This window comes from Indicator indicator, chromosome Z (genome assembly GCF_027791375.1).
Source record: "Indicator indicator isolate 239-I01 chromosome Z, UM_Iind_1.1, whole genome shotgun sequence".
Classification (NCBI taxonomy): domain Eukaryota; kingdom Metazoa; phylum Chordata; class Aves; order Piciformes; family Indicatoridae; genus Indicator; species Indicator indicator.
Genome location: NC_072053.1, coordinates 34692253 through 34715278, shown reverse-complemented (window position 1 = coordinate 34715278; position 23026 = coordinate 34692253). Strand labels below are relative to the sequence as shown.

The following is a 23026-nucleotide window of genomic DNA, read 5'->3' as shown; positions in this document are numbered from 1 at the left end:
TTGTAAAGGCCTGTTCACGGAGGTGTTTTAAGAGACACACCTTAGAAAAGACCACAAACACTTTCAGTTAGGCATATAGACCACATACAGATCTTTGGGGCTGTTCTAGCCCTTGTTCCTATAGTCTAATTCAGAAGCAGAAATTATTGGTTACATTTAGTAAAATTTAATTATTGTATGCAAAGGGAAAAATCTTTTTTTTTTCTCTCAGATTGTTGGCAATCTCCTCTACTATCGCTACATGAACCCTGCCATTGTTGCTCCTGATGGTTTTGATATAATTGATATGACAGCTGGGGGCCAGATACACCCTGACCAGAGGAGAAACCTAGGTTGTGTGGCAAAAGTACTTCAGCATGCTGCTTCAAACAAACTCTTTGAAGGAGAGAGTGAACATCTATCATCTATGAACGCTTACCTCTCACAGACATACCAGAAGTTCAGGTACGCAATGCCCTAAAAAAAATATCTGCACAGGTAAGAGCTGTCTTCAAGGATAAGTAAGGGAGGTGAAATTCCCTGCTCAGTGTTAAATTGGTGAGTGTTGTGCCCTAGACTCTCACTGTTGAGGGTGGAAGCAGGAGTAACAGGTGGTTACTTCTGCTTGAGCATTACTTTAAGAACAGATCACTTCTGCTGGCTTCATTGCAGCAAGGCATCCTTACTGCAAACAGACTGTGAGAGCAGCAAGCAGAGAGTTGTCACACAGAAGAAACGATGTTCTTTGGATCAGGAGGACAGCTGAATGTTTTGTCTGGGGAAAAAAAATAATGGTCAAGAAGTAGTTAGAGGTTTTTGCTTTCATTGTTTCCTCTTTCCCAAGGGATTCCATGCACATTTTATTCTTTCGTCTTGCACAGTCACAGGAAATTGCCTGTTTTTCCACAGCCAGGGGCACAAGTTCCTTGAGATTATTGCCCGTCTTTTTGGGTGATTATTATCATTGTATTGAAGCATTGTTGTGTCTTATGACCAACTCACTTTCAGAACTTGTATCTTTAGCATCTGACCTTCTTTTCAAGCTGACCTTCAACTCACCTGAGTTGAATCTGCTGCTGATATTCAATACCATGATGCCATCATGCTATGTGATTTTTGTACAATTTGATCACATCCCTTAGCTTTTCTTCTCTAAACCAACAATTCCTAGAAATTTGTTTTTTCTACTATGAACTTTAAAAGTCCTCTGATCCTGAAACATGCATCCTTGTCAACAGCACATGGTCAGTATAGTGAAGGCAGAACAGTTCCTGCCACAACTGCATAGGCCTCATCTAAAACGTTTCTGCCAGCTGCTCAAATTCAAGCCCTCCTTTAACTCTGGAAAACAGAAGTGGTTCTCTGACAGGAAAACCTTTCTGTTTCTTTGTTGTCTGTTCACACTGCTGAAGCTGCAAGTACCTTGGAGAGGCTGTCATCTTGGAAGCAGGTCTCAGCATTCCATGTATGTGCCAGTTGTGTCAAAGTAACATTTGAACCACACTTAGCATTTTTTTCCCCTCTTGAGATTATTCCATTTATAAACAATAACATAATTTGTCATCTTCTGTCACTTTGAGCAAAGTGTTTTCTGAATAACAGCAGTCTAACCATTTATAGGCCAAGTGGTAATTTTGTGCAACTATTTCAAGTAATTTCTTCCCAGGACTCTTCAAGCTGCAAAGCACCTTCATAAAATCAAACTTCTTAAAATTTAACTAGTTATGAGTCTTTGATGAATACGAAGGAAAAAACAATTACCTTCAAAATAATCTTCCACTAGCTGTCCAGGAAAGAGAGAACACTCCATCATTTGAATTGATGTCTATAAATGCATTGCCTCCAAAATGTTCCTTCAAATAGTAAATGTAGATTATAAGAGCAATATATTGAATGTAATGTGTTTTTTAATACAGGCTAAAGTGAGTGAGATTATAGGGCACAGTTATTGAAGTCTTTCTCATTTTCTCTTAGGAATTTTTTTCAAGCAGCATGTGATGTTCCTGAACCAGAAGAGAAATTCAACATTGATGAATACTCTGACATGGTGACCCTTAGCAAACCTGTCATATATATCTCTATTGAAGAAATTATCAACACTCATTCAGTAAGTCAATGAAAATATACTAGTCAACGGACTAAAGTGTACAGTGTTCATTCTTCCTTTTGAAATAATTTCTTTAGTTCATCTCTGAAATGGTCTGGAATTGGGTGTTAGATTGCATTTTTCCTAAAGGACTGCTTCCATGTAAAAGCATCATCTTGAGTAACAACTAGAATATAACATTTTCTGATGGGAGGGAGGAATATTTTTGTTCTAACCTAGTGTGACATTTCTAAATTATTTATGCTTCAAAATACTTTCCCATCTAAGAAAGTAACACCAATTCAAATAAGTTCCATCAGCTCTGGGAACAGAGGAAAACTCACTGTATTTTGTGACTTGTGAATTCAGGCATATGGTTTTTTTGGAAGCAGATGCAAATATTTGATTTAGGACTGAAGCTGTGGCATCCTGCTAGTTCTTTATCATGGATAAAGCACAGGTTAACTGCAGTCTGTAGCATGACTCATAAGGCTGTAAGTTAAACGTCTACTACATGGTCCTGAAGCTGGAATATTATTGTCTGTGTTCTGGCTTGCAAACTGTTCCCTGCCCCCCACCCCCCACTCACTATCAAATACTCCAAAAAACCCAACACCTCCCCAAAAGAAAGCCCACAAATCCCACAAAGAACCTCCCACCAATATTGGAAACACTATGGAAAAAGTAGAATCAGTGTCCAGTAGACCACTTTATTCCAGTGGAAACTAATAGCCTAGCCTGCTGAAACATACTTGCTGGATCATCATTACACCTATTCTTTGTTTTAATTTTTAAGGCACAGAGCTGCACCTGTGTGCTTATGATCAGTGGTTATGTTTAAACATTAGTCTTGGCCAAATATTCCTTTTAATAAGTTTGCTGTGTGTCTAACATATATTTTTTTTATCCTAATGTGAGAAAGTATTACTAAGCAAATTTATACTGGCTGATAAAATAGACTACGAAATATGAAGTAACTTAATGAAAGCTGCCAAACAGAGGTCAAGAAGGTGGTCTTTTTTGATAATATGACTGCGCACACTTGCCTTCCTGGAGGAAACAAGCAACTGGGTCTAAACTCCATACATTAGCTGTGTGCAGTATATTTACTAGGAGATCCTCCTTGTTGCATGTCGCATCTTCTACCAAACCTGCTCCAAGAGCTTGAACCTTCACCAAAGTTGTTTTTTCCCACTCTGCTTTACCTGAAAGCATAAATAAAACTATATTCTGGTTATACACCTCAAAAAAAAAAATTGACTAAAAGGAAACGCATAAACATCTTGTCAGTTGTCATGTGTAGCTCACATTCAGAAAAAGTTCTCACATCTGCCCTCCCATGACACCTAGCTCTGAGCTCCATTTTCATTGCTCACCTCTATAGGATGTAGCTGGAATTGAGAGCTCTGTGCATTCAACAGCTTTGTGTTTCAGTGCTTCCTCATAACCTCTTGCCTTGTCCTGTGAATGTCCTTTTCATTCTGTGCTTCTATAGCATCAAGTATGGTGGAGCTTTAACCAATGCACATAGTGTTTCTCAGCAATTCTCACAGTATCATAGTCAACATTATGTACCGCGTGGGGTAGCTGCTGCATGTTAACTGTTATAGGTTTTTTTGCTCTCAGTTTTGAGAATGTGTCCAGATGGAATGGAAGTTATTGTGAATATATTCACAAATTTCCTGAAACTTCTAAGAAACTTCCAAGGCAGTCTGCAGCAGATGCTGCATGGGTAATAATATCGCTTACAAAACAGAGCCATTTCTGAAAGGTATCACTGATGCTACTGTAAGCTTCTAGAATAGATATACAGAAAACTGATATCTTTCTATGGACCACCAACCCAGTCATCATTCTGTGTGCTTAGTTAGGGATGCAGCAATGAAATTCTGTGATTCTGTGAAATGCTCTGCTTGGAATTATCTCCCTTTACTCTGTGGTAATTTGTTAGTTCCGAAGGTTAATCTTAAACTTCTACTCAGCTGCTCTGTTCAGCACTCCAGAGACAATGGCCAGAAAACCATGGCAAGCTGCCTTACAGCAAGAACAATTCTAAACTCTAAGTCCAGAACTAAGTCCTGAACTTGGATCCTCCATAATCCTGATCACATTAGGGTCTGTACTTTTCAGCATTTAGTCTCCAGATTTATTTGCAGGTTTAAAGACAGTGGGATGGGTTTGGGTTGTGTGGGGTCTTTTTTGGTTGGGTGGGTTTCTTTGGTTTGGTTTGGGGGTTTTGTTTGGTTGGTGGGTTGGTGTTTTTGACAATTGGCTTCATTTACATTCGTTCATAGCTACTACTAGAACACCAGGATGCCATTGCCAGTGATCCAAATGACTTGCTGAATGAATTGCTAGAAGGGCTTGGACCTGTTCCTGATGTTGAGTCTTTCCTTGGTATGCTGGTCTTTGTCTTTATGGTTTAAGTTCACACTAGGGGTGGAATTAAATGGGGGCTTGATTTAAATACTTTCATGTCTGCTTCTTAATTTACTAAATAATTATTTTCTGAACATTTCTTGTGACATAAGTTATGTGCATTTATTAGCAAGTTATAAAGACCACATGGCATTGATATTTAATTTGCCATAACTGTATTAAGATATGACCTATCTAAAAAGTAGTCGGATCTCATGATAATACCAGCTTCAAAGTGAATATCCTCTTAACTTAGCTGCTACTCTTTCATTTTTCACCATCACTGCATGTTAAAACAAAAGATGTTGTTTGCATTGTTCTTTACAAGATGAGTCTCTTGCACATGAAAAGAGAAAATGGGCAACATTTCCAAAATAGTCTAACTGGGTTTATAAATAGCTAGGTTATGAATTTGATTAGTGTCCAAAAAAAGATTGTTTCTAAGTGGTAGTAACAGGTGTGCTATTTAATAAACTTAACTGGTTCTGATGATTCACAGTGATTTATCTAGATCCTTGTTCACTTCATGCACTGAGTCATGGGAAAGCTGACAAACTTGAAGTAAAACATGTTTCCTTACAGGGGAAGGAGCTGTTGATCCCAGTGACCCCAACAGGGAAAGCACACTAAATCAACTTGCAAAAACAGAGATTTCACTGTCTCTAACGAGCAACTATGAGTTACGAGAAGGTGAAGATCAGGATCTTAAAAGCTTGATGATAAAGTAAGTGCTGCTCAAGATCTATATCCTAATGATGCTTTTTCTTTACTTCTGTAGGTTATTTTCTTTTGGCTGGTATCCAGTTGTTTTTTCCTTTTTTTTTATTTTGGTTTTTGGGGTTGTGTTGTCTCTGCTTTGGTTTGGGTTCTTTGTTTGGTTTGGGGGTTTGTGTGGTTGCCTTTTTTTTTTTTTTTTTTGGAGAGGTGGGGGGTTTTGAGGGTTTTGTTTGGGTGGTGGGGTTTTTTTGTTTATTTCTTGGGTTTTTTGTTTTATTTTAATGTTGCTTTTCTACTCTGTTGCTCTGCCTATGAGGTGCTGAGTCCACTCAGTTTTCAAAAGCCAATCTGTCTTCAGTCCTACTCAAATTTTCACAAAAGTCAGATGATGTCAATTCTTTTAGAAAGCTTACAGAAAGACAAACGCACTGCCACTTCTGTTTTGGAGCTTGACTAGATCATTACCTAACACAGTAAGTGTGTTTCCATGAAGGGGTAAAAGAATTCTGCTTTAAACACATAGCCACAGTAAAAGAGATTAAAAGCTCTCTATCCTTGTAAGGGACAGACAGCATCACACTGTCCTCTTCTCCATAAACAATTCCCTGACCTACTGCCATCAGACATTTGAACAGAATGTGACTGTCACTTCACCAGAATAGTACATTTACCTAGGGAAAGAGAACTGTATATATTCTATTTGGTGAACAAAGTAAGAAATGGCTACTGGGATACCCTGGGATATAGGCTACTTCGTATTAGAAAATAATTTAGCATTTAATATCAAATTATTGGTACCTCTCCTCTGAAGGGATTTCAAGCTGTCCAGGATAAGAATTGGCTTATTTAAGATCCTGGTGATTCCTGAATAAGGGGGAGAATGGGATGCTGCTCTCCTCTGTTTACTTTTGAACCACAAGTGTGAAGATTTGAAGTTCACTTAAAAGGAAAATTCGGCAAAAGGATTTCAAACCTTTGCAAGCACTAGGAGTGTATATGCAGGTTGTAATTCAACTCTAATCTATTAGGTTTGGGGGTTAAAAAAAAAATCATTACTTAAATTTATTAGGTAATGTGATGTTTTACATCTGAAGAAAGTTCTTAGGTATATCTATTACAAGCAGTGCAATTTCTATAAAAGCCATAACGCCTGTTTAAACTCTGGGGACCAAAATATCTGATTCTTAGGTGCAAGAAAACTTGTTATTTATCCTGAAAGGAAGAATAGTTTTCCCACTGTCATTCTGGATATTTAATCTGAATTTTAAAGATGATCATGTCAAATCAATGACAATGTTGAATCAAAACCATGTCAGACATTTGGTATTCCAGAGACCTAGAGCTGTTTTGTAATATGGATATGCCTGCTGTTTGCTATTCTTTTTTCCTCTCTGTAGCTTTTCTAACTTAGCTGCAGAGAAGTCTTTTATTGCAACTCTGAAATGTTAGGTATCTAGCTAAATTCAAGTCATAGCTGATCCACTAAATATTCCTTATTTCTTTGCAAGAGATATGCCTCTTCTACAGAACTACTGACATACTTGCTTTTTAAATGGTTTCGTTGAGGCTTCTGTGAAGAACCCTAAGATTTGCTGGTACCCCAGTCTGCAAGACTGTCAGGTGCCCATTCTACATGATTTGAGTGCACAGGTGCCACATGCCAAGTAGCAGGGGAAGGGGAAGCATCCAGTGCCATCTGAAGAGTTTCTGGAAAACAAAGCTGAGCAGGTGTGGGGAATGAAGCTGAAGGGAGAGAAAGGGTCTTATTAGCCATCTCAGCACCTGTTTCTAAGGCTCTGAATAAAATGTCCTACACATTTTAGACTGTAGCAGTGACCACTAAAGAGAAAGTTTGTGTCAGGCAGAGAAACCCAACCAGGTGTTGATGTAGCCCAAGTGAACTAATTTTAGGAAACTATCTGTTTCGTTTTTCCTGGCAAAGTGAAGATCCCAACAGTTTGTGATTTGTAAAACACACTTAACAGCAGTCCATCAGAAGCTGTTGAATGTGCTTTAACCACTCAGTTCAGTGAAAAGCAGCTTTGGATAAGCAAACTCATGTCCAGGAGGTCTAGCAGGTTGCCTTTTAACATGGAAAGAGCAGTGCTCCAGGTCTTCCTGTGATGTCAGTCATTCCTACCTTGCTGTCCCTTCCATGGAAGCTTGGATCATACCCCAATACTCAGTGGGTTTAGATAATGTGGTCTGTATGTGAGTAAAGCTATTGTCCCATTAAATTGCAATTTTATGAGAACTTCTATTTCTGAACACCAGCAAAAGTTCAGTCTTTACATAGGTAAACTATTGTTTTAAACCAAGTCATAAGGTCTGATCTCAGAAGCCTTGATCATATTTAGACTGTGTCTTCTAAATTAAGAGGTTGTTCTTGGAAGTATTATGGATGAAAAGGCAGCAGGATTGAGAAATTCTTACTGCAAAAAAAAAAAAAAGAACTGATTTTACGTACTGGGGTGTAGCAGTTTCCCATTTCGAGGAAGGAAACGCTCCTCATCTGTTGCTGCAAGAAAAATACCTGCCCTTATGCAGTGTGCCTAAATGCACTGTGTCAGATGTCAAATTCCTTCAGAATTTCTGTAGTTTTGAGGGGATTTTCATTTCCTTCAGTAAATATGACCCTCAGCAGAACCATGCATAGCTCAGGCTCTGCAAAGATTACATTCCTATCTGCTGTTTTGTCATGATCATAATTAAAATCTACACGTGAGTTGTTGCATGCATTTATGTTAACAGTGTTTTTCTGTGCTAATTGGTTGACTGTTTTCTGACATAAATGGAGAAAAAATATGCATGTATTTCTCTATTCAGACCTCAGTAGAAGCCAGGTGTTCAAAATTATTAATGAGAGCTCTGAAATATAAAAAGTAGGAAAGAAACATTGTCAGGTATATAAAAGAAAGGGACCACATGCTAGCTTTACTGTTGAAGAAATGAAAGGCACAGATGAACTAGTGACATCTGTTTTGTAATATCCATATATCCTCTTTAAAAGGACCAAAAGACTTATTGTGGATGTGATACGGACACAACCAGGGGACACACTTTTAGAAATACTAGAAGCACCAGCCACTGCACAACAGGTAAGTGCTAGCTGTGTCTGAATAGGAAATAAAGTACATTTTGTTATAGTTATGTGAAAATTTTGATGGATCTCTGACAGCATTCTTCATCACTTTGTAACAGTGAAGTCATTGGTGCCAGTTTTGGACTGTTCAAATCTAGTTCCTCAAGAGATTTTTCTTTTACTGTATAACTGGTAATGGTTTCAGAGGGAAATAGTAAACTAAGTCTTGCTGTCAACTAGTACAAGTAGAATAATTGTTTACTTTTTTAATGTAAGATTTTTTTTTCCTCACCTATGTTATAACACAATCAAATAGTGTGATGTGAATCCTTCTAATAGATTTTTTTTTTTCCCCTCATGAACTTCAGGACCTTAATTCAGGTTTCCTGACACCGAGTTTATTTGTGTAAGCAACACAAGCAAACATCTGCCTAGGGAAATACTGCTATTCTTGGTATGGAAATTGAGTGGGAATAGTAGCCAAAGACTTCCCTGTAGACACTTACACACAAAACTGCATCTTAATGTGCACATTTTACCTTGCCTCGGTGTGTGCACATGTAGGGGACAGTATGAATCTGGACAGCCTTTCCACAATTAAGCAAAGAGACTGAAATATCTGTTCCATGTTAGACATGTTTTTATAATTGAAATGCCTGTTTAGGTGTTGTGATTAGTTACTCAGGCCATGTCAAAAGGCATAATATGTGGAGCACTTCCAGACCATGTGGTAAGAACCTATAAATAAAGTCTGCACCTTGATTATCATAGAATCAGTCAGGATTGGAAGGGACCACAGGGATCATCTAGTTTCAACCCCCCTGCCATGGGCAGGGACACCTCACACTAGATGATTGATCACTTCTTTCAAGAATTTAATGTACTTCAATACTTAAATGTTACCATGAGCTGGAAAATAACTGTTCCATTTGGGCATTTTTTTTTTCTAAATCTAGGAATCTGAGCACTTGAAACTTGTAGAAAAACGTGCCATCTTAGATTCCAAAACTCCAGAGAAAATGAAGCACACTAAGTCTGTTTTTGAAGATGGGCAACTACCAGTAGAACAAAAGAAAAGGAAAATTCAGAGAAATCTCCGCACATTGGAACAAGCAGGACTGGTGTCTTCAGAAACTAAGTACCAAGAAATTATAAATGAGATTGCTAAGGTAAATGGAACATGCTTCCCTGTATATTGTTGTATTTAAGGCATTTAGCCTAAATCCATTCCACCAGCAATGTACAACATACCTTCTCCAGAGAATGCTATGCTAAATCACTAGAATATCCACGTAAGAAACAAATCATCTTTCTTTGCTGACAATATAGGTGAAAAACAGTACTCTCATACATGACTATCTGAACTTAATAACATACAACTGTGGATTTTGTTACTGAGATTTGATATTGATGCTGGTTTAACTTCTCCAGTACAGCGTTTCCTTATAGCATCATTGTTTCAATTAATAATTATTGTAGTCTTGGTAAGGTTTAAAAAAACTTATAAAACCCCCAAATATTCTCTGATATCAACACTAATCTGCCTAATTGGGTAGGAAACAAGGACAATAATGGACCAATGCAGTGTCCACACTGATGCTGATAAAGCACAGTGCCTGTTCCATATCCACACCCAAATATGGCTGTAACAATCTTAGTGTATTGATTGCCTCTGAGTCATGAGTAAATTACTTCTCTCTCAAATGAGTGATTTACACATTATAAAATTATGGAATGGTTTGGGTTGGAAGTGATCTTAAAGATCATCTAGTTGCAATGTGCCTGCCATGGACAGGACACCTTCCACTATACCAGGCTGCTCAAGGCCTCATCCATCCTGGCCTTAAACACCTCCAGGGAGGGGACATACACTATGTCCCTGGGAAGTGTGTTCCAGTATCTCACCACCCTTACTTTAAAGAATTTCTTTCTAAAATCCAGTCTAAATCCACCATTCTCAAGCTTAAAGCCACTCCCCTCTTGTCCTAGTACAACAAGCCCTTGTAAAAAGTTCCATCCCAGCTTTCTTCTAGGCCCCCTTCAGATACTGGAATGCTACTATAAGGTCTCCTTCTCTTCTCCAGGCTGAACAGTTCCAACTCTCACAGCTTATCTCCACAGGTGGGCTGCTCCACTCCTCTGATCATCTTCATGGCAAAAACGGCCCTCCTCTGGACTGTTCCAGCAGTTCAATTATGAATAAATGTTTTAAAGTTGCAAATATGTTTGAATATATAAAGTAGTAAATTACTCATGTGAGCTAAGTTTCTAATAGAATTCGGTATGTCATGTTGTACCTGCTCTGAAGTGTCAATTTAAAGTCCTGCTCAGTTCAGGTACCTGCATTTACTTCCATTTGAGGTAAAACCTTTCCTCATGTGTATTTAGAGCTGCATTCCTTTTTACTGATCTGTAAGCCCAGGTGCTTTGTTTTGAGCCATTAAGGCAATCTCAAAATTGAGATGAGCCTTAGGACTGGAGTTGGCTTTTATTTTCCTTTCAACTACCTCAGCTTGACCATTATCATCAACCCCAAGATCCAATTTATCAGTAGCTAGATCGTACTGAGTAGAAGCCCAAGCTCTCATTTCTTAGGCAGCAGACATTAGCCCTGAGAAAGCTCCTATTTATGGCATGAAGACAATGCCAACCTCATGACTTGTGCCTGGCGTGCCCTGGAGACCTGCAGAGTTTGAGATACTGCTACTTGTATTCGTGAATGTTGTCTTCCATATAGTCACACAAACTGCAGAATTCACTACTGGTACCTTGCTTGTGAGAATTAGTATGACAGTTCATGCTTTCTCCCAGTAATTAAGTTAGGTCTTGTAATTACAGGTTTGAATTGTAGTAAGTTGAGACTTCTTAAAATGGCAAATTACTTAACCAATTACATAAATTTATTTAGGATATTCGGAATCAAAGAAGATACAGACATCATCGAAAGGCTGAACTGGTGAAGCTGCAGCAGACTTTGAACGCACTTAACTCCAAGACAGCATTTTATGAAGAACAAATTAATTATTACAACACCTATATAAAGACTTGCTTAGACAACCTAACAAGGAAGTGAGTTGAGTCGTTTTTTCTTTTAATAGTTCAATGTGTTTTATCAGGAGAGAAAGCAGGTGTTAATCTGTAGTGGAAAGTTTTGATTCCAACAGAGTCACAATCCCCAGGTGGAAAAATCCATGGGAAGCAAAATTCCATGGAAAGCAAAAGTCTTGCATTTATTTAAAGCTGCCTTACAATAAGAGGCCTGAGATGTGTAAGTGTTGTCAATGTATGTAACTGCTGCTACTTTTCATATGCATTAGCATGTTCTGAAAACACAGAGCTTTAGAAAGTAGTTATTGACTTCATTAATATGATTAGATTCTTTTCTTTAGAAAGAAAAAAAGAGGCGGGGGATTTAAGAATTTTACTTTCCAGGTATGATGCAGTTATTTGAGAGCAATCTTCCCTGCCAATGCCACTGAAGTGTCAGCAGGAAAACATTTTACTGACAGGAACAGGAGCTTTCCCAGTGCAGACCTCCTTGGTTCAAAAATTAACTGTAATGGCCAATCCTATTTAACACCTAGGTCACTGCATGCTTACAAATTGCTCTTTTAAAGTGATGGTTATGGATCTGGGTTGCACTTCACCACAGAGTTTAAACAACTGCTATAAAATGTTGATTCAAAATCATTGCCAAAATGTCTAGAGTGCCAAAAAATCGACCTGACTCTTAGATTTGCTTTGAGTGTTAATTCTGTTCATTAATAGGAGTTCAAGAAAGAAAGAACAAAGGAAAGCTAAATATGGCTAGGAAAGTTTTTGACTTATAAAAGACCTAGCAGATCAATCAAAATCTGTTTTTCTTGTTCCCTTCCCAGAAATTCACGAAGGTCAATTAAACTAGATGGAAAAGAGGAGCTGAAGGGAAGCAAAAAAATGAAGCAGACCTCATTAAAGTACACAGCTGCAAGACTGCATGAAAAAGGTGTCATCCTAGAAATTGAAGATTTACAAACCAATCAGTAAGTGTGGTATAAAACAATTTATGGCATTTGCTTATCAACAGAGCTCCTTAAGGGACCTGGCTTTTGGTAAAAAAATCTTTGCTATTCCCTGTGCCACACATAAAATTACCTCAGACTTTTGCACTCAGAGGAATGATACAGCCTGACCGTCATAATTCATGTTTTCCCTTGTATCTTGGGGAAAAATATTTGAGTGAGTCTCATTTTGGCATTAGCTTAGATGGAACCCCTACAAGTACAGCAATACACTCACTGCTAATTGACAGACTTGTTAAGCAGCTGTGGCAGTTTTCATTTACTGACAAATCCCTTTCATATAATTGAGTAAAGACCTGGTTTTCTACACTTCCTCACTATGGCAAGGTGAATGGACCTGGTGGTTTAACATCCTTTTTGTTTCTATCCATTTTGAGGCTGCCATGGCACCCTTCTATCCATCTCTTGCAGTGAAAAAGGTTTTGCAGGTTGCAATTTTTTCCAGGTGAGTCCATCAGAGAGAGGAAGCCATGTGAGGCAAACAAAGCACAGAACTCATACACATCTGTAAAAAGACACTGAAGCATGGCAGAAGAAAAACTTGGCTACAGAATTCCCATGCTGTGGATGTTTAGTCGTATTTGTTCTCTGAATTTCCCACAGTCTCTTTTTTTTTCTTTGTATAAAACCTTTCCAGTATAGAAAACTTGAGAGCTCTGTATTCCATACAATGCGTCACCATAAAGTCTCCAAGAAGATACTGCAGTGGGGACAGAGAGTGATTCATTTGACACTGTTTACAGGACTTGTGGTCAAGTTATTTTGTGTTTGCAGGCTTTTCCCCAAGACTGTCTCTAGACTATATACAACTGTATAGCATACATAATCAATTACCCTTTATTTTGTTTCAAGGTTTAAGAATGTGATGTTTGATATCACACCTGGAGAAGAAGTAGGTGACTTTGAAATCAAAGCAAAATTTCTGGGGGTTGAGATGGAAAAGGTGCAGCTCCATTTCCAGGTAGAGTTGAATTTTGTTACTTTGCAATATAGTCACAGTTGCATTTCCTCTAAACTATTTCAGTTCGGGGTTTGGTTTTTTGTTTGTTTTTTCATGTGCATTCATGACCTATTCGATCAACACAGCAGCAGATCATGTGGGGAGTAACTACATCACTGCTTTAGGATACTGAGCACACTGTTGGGTTTATATTAGGCCAACAGCATGAAACCAAGTGCCGCATTATTTCACTGGCAAGCAGCAAACGCTAAGAGCAAAAACACACAGAAAACAGAACTGCTTCTCTTTTGCCGTTGCTGACAGTCTACAGTTTGGGTTCTAGAGGACATGCAATGTTTCCTACACCTGTCCAATAGTTACTTGAAATTTTTCTAAACTCTGAATCACCTGGCATTAAATATAAATAAATCTTATATTTAATAGTTCAGGTGGTGATATTTTCAGACAGTGCCTTAACTTACTTATAAAGCATATTTACAGGTACCGATATTTGGTTTTGGGTAATATATTTCACATACAAGTAACAGGAAGACTAGTTTAAACGACTAGGAAGACACAGTTTAAATGATTAAGCAAAAATGCCAGAATTTCCAGTACAGCAATTCAAAAAAACAGAGGTGCTGCGATTTGCAATTTCCCACCAGAGGGACTCTCCAGCACATTAGCCAGGTTACTCACGGCTTTGTTGCTTTTGTCTGGTATCTTCCTTGAGTCTGTCATTATTACCCAAGAAGGGCAGTGCACGTTTGAAATTTCGTGCAGGTGAACAAAGCAAAGATGGCATTCACCATGTGGGACGCTGTGCCGGGAACAGGCTTCCCGTCGGTAGCTTTGCTCTGTAGCTGAGGGATGCATCTCGGGCACACAGCTGGCAGGACAGCTGATGTGCCAGGCCATCTGGCTGCTTCCTGGGAGTTCTTTCAGTGTGCTGGCTGTGACAGCTTCTGGGCGTTTTGGGGGAATCTTTTGCCCCCTTGCAGCTCTTGGCTCAGCCACAGTGTAGTTTGCCTGCCTAGGGCAAGCTTTTCAGCTGCAAATTCAGCATCATTCAGCTCCTATTGCTTTCTTGGTAAGAACAAGGCAAATTGCCTATCATCTCGGCTGGTTTAAATACTGTCCAAAGACAATTAATGTCCATTGGTAAAACAATACCTTAACCTGTAGAATAAGGCAAGTCCAAACATGGGTAGAGGCACACACAGTTCACAGTTGTGTTACAAGGCCAATCACACATGCTTCACTTGCCACACGTTCACCTGGACCATCTGGACCCCAGGAAATGTCCAGGTTTACAAATTCACAGGTGTTTAGCTCCCTGTCTGGTTTAAGGGATGCTTGGTGGTTGTCCCTTCAGGACATTATCGCATGATAAAAATTACCCAATATTTTTGCTGAGAGAAATGGATTCAAACAGCAGCTAATGATTTTTCTTTTGATTACAGGATTTGCTTCAGATGCAGTATGAAGGTGTGGCTGTAATGAAAATGTTTGATAAAGCGAAAGTGAATGTGAATTTGCTCATATTCTTGTTGAACAAAAAGTTCTATGGAAAATGAGTGTCTTCAGATACCATGGACCACATCTACCAGTGGGAAGTCAATTCAGTATTTTTTTTGTTTTTAAAGATTTGGTTTAAGTCTGTTGCTGAACTGTTTTTAATTTTGAAGAAAAAAAAAAGAACTAAACCACCAAATGTTCAGAAAAATGTACACAGTGCCTTTTCCACATTGATAATGAAGCAGAAAAGTAGGAAATAGATTAAACAGTTCAAGATTTCATTGGTGTTGGTACTTTCAAATCAAAATATTATTTAGGACACTCAACTTTCGGAGTTGTATGGATTTTGAGGTAGCCATAAGCTGATTTTTAGTTGAATATATAAACCTCTTCCAATTAAAACATGTTTAAATGACCTCAGATACATAATATAGTTCCTACTAGATTTTTTAAGTATTTACCAAAAAAAAACAAAACAAAAAAAGAAACAAACAACAAACCCTGATTTCTTTTTAAGGGATAGTTGGGGCAAATATTTAGTTACATACTAAGCCTATTTTGTGGCAGTTGTCAATTGTAAAGCAAACTTACTGTGCAATTCAAAAAAATTTAGAGGTAATTATAAAGTGACAGTAACGTCTTATTGTACAAAAATATATTTTGTGATTCATTCCTACTAAATGCACTACTGCCTTGTGTAAAATGACATTTTCTACTTTCGCAGCCTTTGGAGTGGCATTGGGGAAATCTGAATAGTGAACAGCTGTTGTTCAGTTTGAAGTATTTGAATACCTTTGGAGTGGCATTGGGGAAATCTGAACAGTAAACAGTCATCCTTCAGTTTGAAATATTTGAATACATAAATTGTGCCTGCCTGTCTTTTTTTGTAAGATGCAATAAAATCAAGTTTTTAGATAGTTTTTTAAAATATTCTTTGGAGATTGTTCTATGTAAAATAAACATTACCTAATTGAACTGGCTTCACTCCTAAATTTCATTTAGAAAAGTCATTAAAGCACTAATCCAGATGATAGTGAAAGAACTTCTTTCAGTGCTTTTATAAAATTGAATGTAATTTAGCCTGATTGTCTTCATAGAACACTTTGGGAAGGTTGCTCAGCAGTGAAGAGTTCCTGGCTTTTATGCACTGAAGGTGATGATGATTTTGCTGATTAACTGCCAACTCTGCCTATAGAGTAAAAGTGTGTATAGTAGGTAATGTGATAAATACACAAACTGAGGAAAGTATTTCCTACTCTCACTTTCTTTGTGACAAACATTTTACAAGATGAACACTTCTTTAGAGCTCAATAGGAGGGCTTGGTGACTACCTTAGCTTATTTTTGGAAATTAACCATTCTGATGGGACTCTGAGATTCCAAAACTATCCACAAAGTCGCAGAACAACATCTTTCTGTGGCCAAGAAAACAGAAACCACTACAGGACGATTTTGTTGTGTTTGACTTTGTGTCTGTCTGCAAACCTTCCTCATTAGCTGTCTCTTTTTAAAAAAAAATACAAGAGCAACGTGCCACAGTCTCTTCTAAAAGTAAATCTGATTTCAAAAAGTTCACCACCAGACAGACCAACCCTCTTCCTGAAGAAATTATTTTTGCCTTTGGAATATCCTTCCAAAATAACCCTCTCTGAGCAGCAGCTACCCACCCCAGGCATGCACCAAACTATATAGACTGCTATATATATAGCAAGTTGTGACAAATGTACACCCAATGGTAGTATCAATAACACTAACTGACTCTAATATCCATTTAAAAGCAAATAATTCCCTTGGAATAAATAAAGGTGAAATAACACCAAGTGCCTGATAAACTGGGTTTATTAGATTGGACTGGAGCAGAGGGTAAATGGGAAGGAGAAGCAGTGAGAAAAATATATATCAAAGAGAAGGGATATCACCATTTCTATGGCTTGAAAATTGTGGTGTTGTCATGGGAGTAGTTCTTGATGGAGGCAGGGAAGCTCTTCTCCAGGATGCAGGCACTGGTGGGAATGGAGCAGCATGAGGCCAGCAGTACACCTTCTAGGCATGCAGGCAGCAGTGGGAACAGAGAGGCACTGGGCTGTACAGAGTAGGCAGAGCACAGTTGGCCCCCTGCTCCCCCCAGCCTCCATGGATCTCCATTTTTCCTTTATCCCCAGCATGACAGCCACAAGCAGAGGGCACAGCCCCCACAGATGGGCAGAGTGCTGTGTGCATGCCTGCCCTTCAGTGGCGCTGTTGGAGACAACTAAAATGAGGTATCACAACTGGACAAAAATGCAGCAGTCCTAGACAATACTCCCAATGGATTCTCTCCTTAGCTGGGCAGCCCATTGGGCTCTTGAATCAGCCATTGTCCTCATCCTGGTGAAAAACGAACTGTCACTGGAGAGTTGCATACTTGGCTCACATCTCCTGGAGAAAGCCAGAACACCTGACCAAAAGACTAGAGGCTCCTCCCAGACACACAATTTAAAACTCACACTGATGCCCACACAGAAGTGGGCACCTGTAAGAGCATAACCTTTCTGGGCCCTGTCTCCATGCCATGCAGGCAAAAAAGAGGGGCAAGCTGTTGGTGTTGGAGGCTGGGGCCAGAAGACAGACCTTGGAAGGCCTCTCAGCAGATGTCCCTGCCTCTCCTTAACTAAGGTGGTGCTTTTCTTCCTGAAAACAAGAGGGAGTCTTGGTGTTAGCAGGGCTCAGTGCTCAAGCCCTCTGCATGGGAGGAGATTTTTGTCTTACCAGGTGAGGAGCAGCAATTCTGGAGGAGCCAGGGCCCCCTGATAGGGAGCACCACCAGCATCCTTATGATTGCCTGACCCACCAGCACCCTACATTTCTGTGTCCAGACTGGACACATGCAGTACTCACATGGTGATGAAGGAATGTGGGCTCATTTTCATGCTGAAAAAGCCTAGGCACAGAAACAAGAGAAAAGCATCAGTACCATTCTTGAGAGCACCAGCCCTGCATGAGAGCTCAGCTGTCAGGCACCAGATCACTGCTCTGGCCCTGAGCAATAGCACTGGGCTGAGGGCAGAAGCCCCAGGGCTTACCCACAGTTTCACATGAAGAAAAAGAAGCAGCACTGACACCTTCTGCTACTCTACCTGCACAAAGGTATCTGTATCCTGAAGGAGTGTGGCATAAAGGAACCAAAACACCCTGCAGAGCTCTGCTGAGCCACTGGATGATGGATGTAGGTAGATCACAGAATCAGAACATTAGAGGTTGGAAGGGACTTCCAGAGGTCATGAAGTCCAACACTGGCTCCCCTCCCCAACACCACCAAAGCAGGATCAACTAGGGTAGTCTGCACAGGCACACATCCAGGTGGGTTTTGAAAGTCTCCAGAGAAGGAGAATCCATAACCTCTCTGGGCAGCCTGTTCCAGTGCCATCAGCCTCAACATAAAGATGTTCTCCTAATGTTGAGGTGAAATCTTCTACTTTCAAGCCTGTACCCATTGTTCCTTGTCTTATTATTGCACACCACCAAAAAGAGCCTGGCCCCCTCCACTTGATGCCCACCCCTCAGATATTTATACAGATTGATGAGATCCCCTGTTGGTCTTCTCAAGACTAAATAGCCCCAGGTATCTCAGTCTCTATTCATAGGGGAGGTGCTCAAGTCCCCTAATCATCCTCATGGCTCCCATTGGATTCTCTCCAGCAGGTCCATGTCTCTCTTGAACTGGCGAGTCCAAAATTTGACACAATATTCCAGGTGTAGTCTCACCAGGGCTGAGTAGAGGGAGGAAAGAACTTCCCCAGAGCTGCTGGACACACTTATCTTGATGCAACCCTGTCCTGGAAGAGGAGTTAATGAACCTGCTAAACCTGTTTGGCCACTAGCCTCTCTCCTCCCTCCCAAGTTACAGGGTGAGGTGGAGGAGCCAATAACGGGCAGGCACCATTAAGGTGGCCTGGGGGGAGTGAAAGCTGAGCCCCATGCCTCACGCTTCAGATAGCCTCTGAGACGTGCAGTTGCCTACTTGAGAATGCGTGTGCAGTGTGCCCGCGGTACAGCATTTTGGACTGGCTAGATTTGAACAGGCAATCTGCCACTGGGCCGTTCAGTTTTCAAAAAGGGAATGTATAGGGGACGATTTGAGAAAAGCCTGCCTGTTGGTTAAGGGATCGGGCTACGACCAGCACCTGTATTGTGTTCCTGTCTTCAGAGCAAGGTCCTCTTTGTTCCAACGGCAACGTGTTTCCAGCTACCAAGCTTTTTGCCACAGTAGCAGACTCTCTCGTATTTCCTCTCTTTGGGATTTGCCGCTTGGATTTTCCCTGCCTCTTGGATTACAAATCACAACTCCTGGTATCGATTCCAGTTTTTGCCTCTTAATGCCAAGTTTCTGACTTTCCTAGACTGTTACCCTACTGCTTATTAACATCCTATCGTGTGTAATCAACCTGCTGTCGACCGGGCAAACGGTCCTGATCAAATTAGCTTGAGAAAATAATTTTTTATATTAACAAAATTAAAATCCATATTTTATCACATTCCTGGCTTACATTTTTTTTATCATAAACTGTAATAGATGGCACAGTAAGTTTCAGGGTGCCCAATTATAGAGGTTTTACACAGATTAGTTTATGAATTAACAGTCTCAGACTTGGAATGGGCAAAACAAAATTATAACAATATGGAAAGCATTGCAGGCAAATTAGCTGATGCTGCTAGCAACCCTGTTCAGCAAGGGGCTTGCTGAATTTAATGCTTACAAGGAAAAAAATCATATTTTTGAAGATAGGGTTTTTCATTTGGAAAAAAAAGTAGAGAGGTTGGAAGCAAAGCATAAGACACTCAATGATTTAATAAACTAGAATGCATATTTTATCATATTCTCAGCTTATAATTTTTATCATAAACTATAACAACCCCAGGATACCATTGGCTCTCTTGGCCACAAGACCACATTGCTGCCCATTGTAGAACTTGCTGTCCACCAGCACTCCAAGGTCTTTCTCTGCGGAGCTGCTTTCCAGCAGGGCAGCCCCTAACCTGTACTGGTGCCTGCTGTTATTTCTCCCCAGCTGGGGGACCCTGCACTTGTCCCTATTAAACTTCATGAGGTTTGCCTGCACCCAGCTCTCCAGCCTATCCAGGTCACGTTGGATGGCTGCACAGCCTGACAGGTGTCAGCCAACCCCCCCCAGTTTTGTATCATCAGTGAACTTGCTGAAGGTGCACTCAATGCCCTCATCCAGGTTGCTGATAAAGATACTGAACAAAACTGGATCCAGTACCGATCCCTGGGGGGACATCACTTGCCACAGGCCTCCAAGTTGACTCTGTGCCATTGATGATGACCCTCTGAACTCTGTTGTGGAGCCAGTTTGCAATCCACATCACTGACCAGCCATCTATGCCACATCTCCTGAGCTTTCCCATGAGGATGTTATGGGAGACAGAATCAAAAGCTTTACTGAAGTCAAGATATATTACATCCACTGCTCTTCCCTCATCTACCCATTTGGTCATAATTTCATAGAAGGCTAGCAAATTAGTCAGACAGGATCTCCCCTTGGTAAATCCATGTTGGCTACTCCAGATAACCTTCTTGTCTTCCATTTTGATTCATCTCTCTCTAGACAGATTAATTGGTTGCACCACAGTATACTCCTGACTGAGATCCAAACCTGTCATTTTATTGTGTCAGAGGGAGTGATGAGCAGTTACAATAAATCCACATTTTCAGGTGACTGTTACGGTCTGTTTAGTGGGTACCTCTGTGAAATGCTACAGGAATCATCTCAGAAAGAGAACATAGAAGAGGAAGTTTGGAGGAGATCCCTCCTGAAATAATGAATGTGGTGATTCCTTCTGTATGGGCCACTGAAAAGCCTGGAATAGTCCAAGTGGCAGAACCAGTAAAAACAGGACTGAGACCAAGGGCAGAACCAGTAAGATGCAAACAATAACCTTGTGTGGAATTACCGCCCATAATCAACAATTTCTTGAAACATGGGTTAGAATTGAATACTCTGGTTTCACCTGTCAAGAAGCCCATTCTCCAGGATATCTAAGGGCTATAAAACAGATTGTGACAGACAAAAATCCAGTAATACCTAATCCTTATATAATAATTAAAAACAATGATTGACTCAAATATCTATTTTACAGTATTGGATTTAAAAGATGTTTTCTTTTATATTTACAGTATCACAGTATATCAGAAGTTGGAAGGGACCTCAAGAGATCATCAGGTCCAACCCCCCTGCCAGAGCAGGATCACCTAGGATAGTCTGCACAGGAACGCAGCCAGGTGGGTTTGGAAAGTCTTTAGAGAAGGAGACTCCACAACCCCCCTGGGGAGCCTGTTCCCAGTGCTCTGTCACCCTCACTGTAAAGAAGTTTCACCTCATCTTGAAGTGAAATCTTCTATATTCTAGTTTGAACCCTTTGTTCCTTGTCCTATCACTGTGTACCACCAAAAACAGCCTGGCCCTCTCCTCCTGACACCCACCCCTCACATATTTATAGACATTGATCAGATCCCCTCTCAGTCTTCTCCAGACTAAACAGCCCCAGGGATCTCAGTCTCTCTTCATAGCGGAGATGTTCAAGATCCTTAATCATCCTTATGCCTCTCCGTTGGATTCTCTCCAGCAGGTCCCTGTCTCCCTTGAATAGGGGAGCCCAAAACTGGACACAGTATTCCAGGTGTGGTCTCACCAGGGCAGAGTAGAGAGGCAGAAGAACTTATGGAACTTTGTTGTATGGAACTTCCGTAAGAGGAACAAAGTTAGAAATTGGGTTTGAATGAGAAAGCCCAAAAACTACAACTGTGCTGACAGTACTTCCTCAAGAATTTAGGTACAACCCTACAATCTGGGTAATGTACTGGCAAAAGAATTGGAGCAATGGCAACCTTTGTAATATTAAAGAGCGACTAAAACGTTGGATATGCTGTGGTCACCCTAGAGGAAGAAAGTGAGATGAGACCATCACCAACAAAGCTAGTGAGGTAGCAAAAGTCTTGTGAAAAGAAATACCCATATTTGGAGTTCCACTGGGAATGTCATCAGATAGAGGACCTAATTTTACAGCAGAGATTGTATAAAATTTATCCAAAACAATGGGAACTAAGTGAGCTTCAGTGCCATGCTGCCCCCCTTTAGGTGTGATTGTGATGTCACAGCCATGACTTCACACAGTGCATGGCCTTTACATTGTGGGTATGGAAGGAGCCTGTAGGGTGTGTTGGTCACTGCATGAGTGTTGCAGGTGTTCTGGCTGTCTCTAGGAGGAGATCAGACCTAGATAGGCAATGGTCCAGTAGCAGTTTATTTCTCACTGGGATGAGGATGAGGACAAGGGCTTTTCAAGAGCCCAGTGGGCTGTCTGGCTGCAGTGAGAATTCTTTGGGAGTATTGTCCAGCATTGCTGCATTTTGCATCCTGTTGCCCGCCTTCATTGTTCAAACTCGAACAAGTTCTAACTTTTTGCTCCAATGGAATACAAAAGAAAGCATCTTTTAAATCCAATTCTTTAGAATAGATATTTGAGTCAATTATTGTTTCTAATATTACCATTGGGTGTACATTTGTTGGAACCTGATTTATAGCCCATAGATCTTGCAATCTGAGTGAGTCTTCTTGACAGGCAAAACTGGACTGTTGCATTCTGATTGGCACTCTCCTAATAATCAGTATTTCAAGGAATCGTTGACACATCCTGGGCTGCATCAAAAGATGCGTTGCCAACAGATCCAGGGAGGTGATTCTTGCCACTTTGCTCTGGTGAGACTTCACCTGGAGTACTGTGTATGGGTCTGGAGCCATATATATAGGAAGGATATGGAGCTGATGGAGCAGGCTAAATTATGTTTTAGCCTGTTCTCGTGCCACTACTATGAGTGCAAACCCACCACAGCTTTTCCCAATGCCAAAGAAAACTGGATCCTAAGCTCCAGGCAGAACTCCCGAGGTGGTAGACCTCTGACCGGGCTGAGGGCAGGCCAATCATGCCGTGTGCTGACGCGGATTTTAATTCGTTCTCTGCTGGTGCTCACGGCTCCACTGGCCGCGCTGCCAGGGGACACGGCACTGCCACCGCCCACACCTCGCCGGAAGCCGGGGCTGAGCCTCCGCCAAGCGTCTGTGCCGCGTCTTGTGATGGGCCCCGGTGGGGCCGGGGCAGGCGTTGGCTTTGCGTCCCTCGGCCGGTCCCACGTGCATTGCGGCCGCGACTCTCCGGTCGATGCGCGGC

General features: G+C 40.6%; 1 protein-coding gene across 1 annotated transcript in view; it reads left to right on the top strand.

Moving 5' to 3' along the window:
* The window catches only part of IQGAP2 (IQ motif containing GTPase activating protein 2), a 66000-nt gene extending 51140 nt beyond the window's left edge, over positions 1–14860 (top strand). The window contains exons 25-34 of the mRNA XM_054398141.1: positions 212–444; positions 1954–2086; positions 4360–4462; positions 5066–5207; positions 8211–8298; positions 9239–9451; positions 11191–11351; positions 12173–12304; positions 13196–13304; positions 14747–14860. Coding sequence (XP_054254116.1) covers positions 212–444; positions 1954–2086; positions 4360–4462; positions 5066–5207; positions 8211–8298; positions 9239–9451; positions 11191–11351; positions 12173–12304; positions 13196–13304; positions 14747–14860 — 1428 coding nt within the window. The remainder of the gene's footprint in view (positions 1–211; positions 445–1953; positions 2087–4359; positions 4463–5065; positions 5208–8210; positions 8299–9238; positions 9452–11190; positions 11352–12172; positions 12305–13195; positions 13305–14746) is intronic.
* The last annotated feature ends 8166 nt before the right edge of the window (positions 14861–23026 follow it).